The sequence below is a fragment of the Enhydra lutris genome, unplaced genomic scaffold, assembly GCF_002288905.1.
Source record: "Enhydra lutris kenyoni isolate GAN:26980312 unplaced genomic scaffold, ASM228890v2 scaffoldscaffold6, whole genome shotgun sequence".
In the NCBI taxonomy this organism is placed as follows: domain Eukaryota; kingdom Metazoa; phylum Chordata; class Mammalia; order Carnivora; family Mustelidae; genus Enhydra; species Enhydra lutris.
Window position 1 is genome coordinate 13,001,959 of NW_019154090.1, and position 4,208 is coordinate 13,006,166.

The following is a 4,208-nucleotide window of genomic DNA, read 5'->3' on the forward strand; positions in this document are numbered from 1 at the left end:
ATACACACACATATACATACTCTCCCAATCATCACAAGATAATAGATCATTTCACTATCCAGGAATCTAAACTCACTTCAGCAAACCCAACGTCTTTGCTTTTTTCCCGTTAAATCTTTGTAGATTGATAATAAAGCATCTTGAGAACACTGCTGCGTTTAATGTGAGGACACACAGTAAACGATCATTACCTCTGAAGAAAGTGAGTTGAAACAAAGCCATGCCGATCATTTGTGACAGGATTTCGGAAGAGTTTGCTTTTGGTTTGTGCTGACACTATGGTTCCATCAGCCAATGAGAATCGATACACCGGGGTTTCTGCATGGCCATGGATATAAGCTGTTGGGAAAAATACACCATCACTAGTGACTACAATTGGAAAAACAGATACGTGTAAGAGAGGAGAGAAAGGAAATGTACTTCAAGTGCCACATTTTCTCAATCCAGTGAAAATACTGGACCTGCACCAAAAGTACAAGCAGGGTAAAAGAAAAATGCTCAAGAATCACTTTCCTACCCTACACGCAAAAACAACCATGAATACACTTAATGCTTTATGGTATACAAACACAACAAAGACCAAGAATCAAACTCAAAATTCTTTACCTTCTTGATAGTGACGTTTCTGAGACCACGACTGACCATCATTAAGACTAAAAAATCTCTGGATACACCTTCGGATTATATCTTCAAAGCCGGGTCTCATGGAGGATCTCAGTGAATTTGTATCTATGTTGACAACTTTTCCTATTAAACAGAAAATCAAGATTTAAATCCAACCCACAAGTATTTACTGCTTGCATACTACACGGGTTTGCACTGAAGAATAAAATAAAGACACTAGGGGCGCCTGGGTGGCTCAGTGGGTTAAAGCCTCTGCCTTCGGCTCAGGTCATGATCTCAGGGTCCTGGGATCGAGCCCCACATCGGGTTCTCTGCTCAGTGGGGAGTCTGCTTCCTCCTCTCTCTCTGTGCCTGACTCTCTGCTTACTTGTGATCTCTCTCTGTCAAATAAATAAATAAAATCTTTAAAAAAATAAAATAAAATAAAGACACTAAATCTTTGCTCCACCTTCTCTGCTATATCCAGAACTCTTCAAGGACATGGTCCTACAGGACACTCTTACATCAAATGTTCTGCTGTACAAAACATAAGAGAGTATCGCAAAACTCCTTTCACTTTCTGAATGTACAGAGTATGACGTATCCAGATAACCTTGGGTTCATTTTCACTTCAAGGAGAAGACCACCACCTACCACTGAAATTTTTCATCTGAAGATATTCTGTCTCTGCAACTATGAAAATACCTGCCTACATAGCTAGCAGGAACAATTCTTTCCATCCGAGAGGTGACTGCATTTTTGGACACCTAAAATCTAAACCAGGAAGGTTAACCAAATACTCATTTCTATAATTCTGGAAGTGTCTGACTTTTGCTTAATACCAAATACACTAGAGACAAAATTTATACAATTCAAACATGTTATGAAATTACAGGTTTCATGAAGAAGGTCCTTTAAAAAAATGGACAGCTAGGCCTTGCCACACTTTCTGAGCAGTACCAGGGCAAGTTGCCAAGAATAAACACCTTACAAAAAGTGTCAAAAAGGAGCAAAGAGGGGCCCCTGGGTGGCTCAGTCTGTTAAATGTCCAACTTGATTTTGGTTCAGGTCATGATCTCAGGGTCATGAGATCAAGCCTAGCGCTAGGCTCTATGCTGGGTGTGGAGCCTGCTTAAGATTCTCTCTCTCTCTCAATAAAACAAAATATTAATAGTAATAAACTTTAAAATATTTTTTTAAAAAGGAGCCAAGAAGAAAGTAGTTGACCCACTGTCAAAGAAAAGGGTGGTATGAGGAGAAAGCACCAGCTATGTTCCATATAAGGAATATTCAGAAAACAGTCATAAGAACTTTGTCAAAAGGACTAAAATGCCTCTGATGGCCTCAAGAGTTGTGCTTTTGAAGCAAGCCTTGCTGATTTGCAAAACGCTGAAGTAACATTTTAAAAATTCAAAATAATTACTGAGGATGTCGTGGGCAAAAAACTGTGATCAACATTCGGGACATGGTTATCCACAACAAAATATGCTCCCTTGTCACAAAATGTCAGTCCATGATTGAAAGCTCATGTTGCTGCCGAAACTCACTGGTTGTTTTTGTCTGTTCTGCATAGGACTTACTAAAAAAAAAATGCAATACCCACATCCACACGACGTCTTATGCTCAGCACCAACAGCCACCGAATCAGGAAGGTGATGGAACTCCTGACCCACCAGGCAAACAAATGACTTAAAAGAAGGAGTCAATAATTTGACTGGAAAGTCAGATTGGAAAGTCTGACTGGAAAGTCTTTTCTATATCTTTCCTAATCTATTTTTTATTATGTTCCGTTAGTTCATTGGTTTCTGATGTAGTGTTCAATGATTCATTAGTTACAACTCCTGATCTATTTATCCTCTCCATGATGTGTTTGTCAAAAAAGTAAAAATATTGAAGAAAATCAGGTTTGGGTTGGGAAAACTCATAAAGCTTCACATGGTAAAAGAGAGTTCTAAAAATGCTACTGTGGGGGCTCCTGGGTGACTCAGTGGGTTAAGCCTCTGCCTTTGGCTGAGGTCATGATCTCAGGGTCCTGGGATCGAGCTCCATGCCGGGCTCTCTGCTCGACGGGGAGCCTGCTTTCCCCTCTCTCTCTGCCTGCCTCTCTGCCTACTTGTGATCCTTGTCAAATAAATAAATAAAATCTTTAAAAAAAAAATAAAAATAGGGGGAACCTGGGTGGCTCAGTGGGTTAAAGCCTCTGCTTTCGGCTCAGGTCATAATCTCAGGGTCCTGGGATCTAGGGAGTCAGCTTCCCTCTCTCTCTGCCTACTTGTGATCTCTCTCTCTCTCTCTCTCTCTCTCTCTCTCTCTGTGTGTGTCAAATAAATAATATTTTTTAAATAAATAAATAAATAACGAAAATAAAAATAAAAATGCTACTGGGGATGACAAAGGCCACTAATGGTAGATGAGCTGATAGACAGAGCCCCCAGTCTAAGAATCTGTTTAAAATTCAGACCTTTAATGATATATTTGAATAAACAAAAAGAAAAAAAACGCCTTGGCAGGGGGACCTACAAAGAAGGGGCAAATGCATTCCAGGAAGAGTAAATGTTTATGCGCTGTGCCCAGAATAAGGATGTTCTGTCCTCAACCACCTCCCCTGAGCTTAGCTCCAAGAGCCAGATGACGAGCTCAGAAAAAATTTACATGAGGGACAGAGAATAAAACCTCTCCAAAAAAAGTACTGTGCTGAGTGCAACAAACCTCCTACGAAAGAACAGGTAGCAAGTGAGAAATACCAGCTACGGTAAGATGGCTCTCAGATGGGACCCAGATGAAACTATTTGATTTTTCCTGCTTGGTAATTTCTAACTTTTTTTTTTTTTTTTTTTTTTTTAAAGATTTTATTTATTTATTTGACAGAGATCACAAGTAGGCGGAGAGGCAGGCAGAGAGAGAGGAGGAAGCAGGCTCCCCGCTGAGCAGAGAGCCCGATGTGGGGCTCGATCCCAGGACCCTGGGATCATGACCTGAGCCGAAGGCAGAGGCTTTAACCCACTGAGCCACCCAGGCGCCCCAAGGTAATTTCTAACTTTTATAATGTGTAAATATATACTGCTTTTATAATAAAAGAAAACATTAGTAAGATTAAATTTTAAAGGTTCTAGTCACTAAATTACTTGAGTAAAGATGTTCTATTTAGTATTCTCTTCTTTTTTTTTTCTATTTAGTATTTTCTACTACAAAATGTGGAATATTGCTATTTGGGGAGAAAACTCAGTCTGCCAAGTCATAACATATACAGAGAAAGAACCACTCCAGAAGGCAAAAATTCCTGTTAACAGGTTTGCATATCTCAAGTAAATAAAAAAAAAATTTTCCAATATGAAATATTTATCAGTTTAAATGTTTATTTAAATATTTAACAGATTAAATTAAGAATACAAAGACCGTTTCTGCTATTGTTTCATCTGTGAAAATTAATCTCATGCAGCCTTAAGATGGGTAATTGACCCTGGCATAAAATGGGAACTACAAAAATAGCTTTTTAACAGTAAAATATTGTTATGTATGTATGTGTACGTAACATATATATATATATATATATATATATATATATATATATATATATATATATATATATATATATGCACATATCC

General features: G+C 38.4%; 1 protein-coding gene and 1 pseudogene across 3 annotated transcripts in view; one reads left to right on the top strand and one right to left on the bottom strand.

The window, feature by feature from the left end:
* LOC111141850 (nuclear receptor coactivator 3) overlaps positions 1–4,208 on the bottom strand; it is a 138,384-nt gene that overhangs the window by 24,177 nt on the left and 109,999 nt on the right. For all 3 annotated transcript variants that reach the window (XM_022494687.1, XM_022494688.1, XM_022494690.1), the window contains 2 exons: positions 607–747; positions 192–339 (listed from right to left, as the gene is read on the bottom strand). In XM_022494687.1, coding sequence (XP_022350395.1) covers positions 192–339; positions 607–747 — 289 coding nt within the window. The remainder of the gene's footprint in view (positions 1–191; positions 340–606; positions 748–4,208) is intronic.
* LOC111141347 lies at positions 1,299–2,586 on the top strand (annotated as a pseudogene).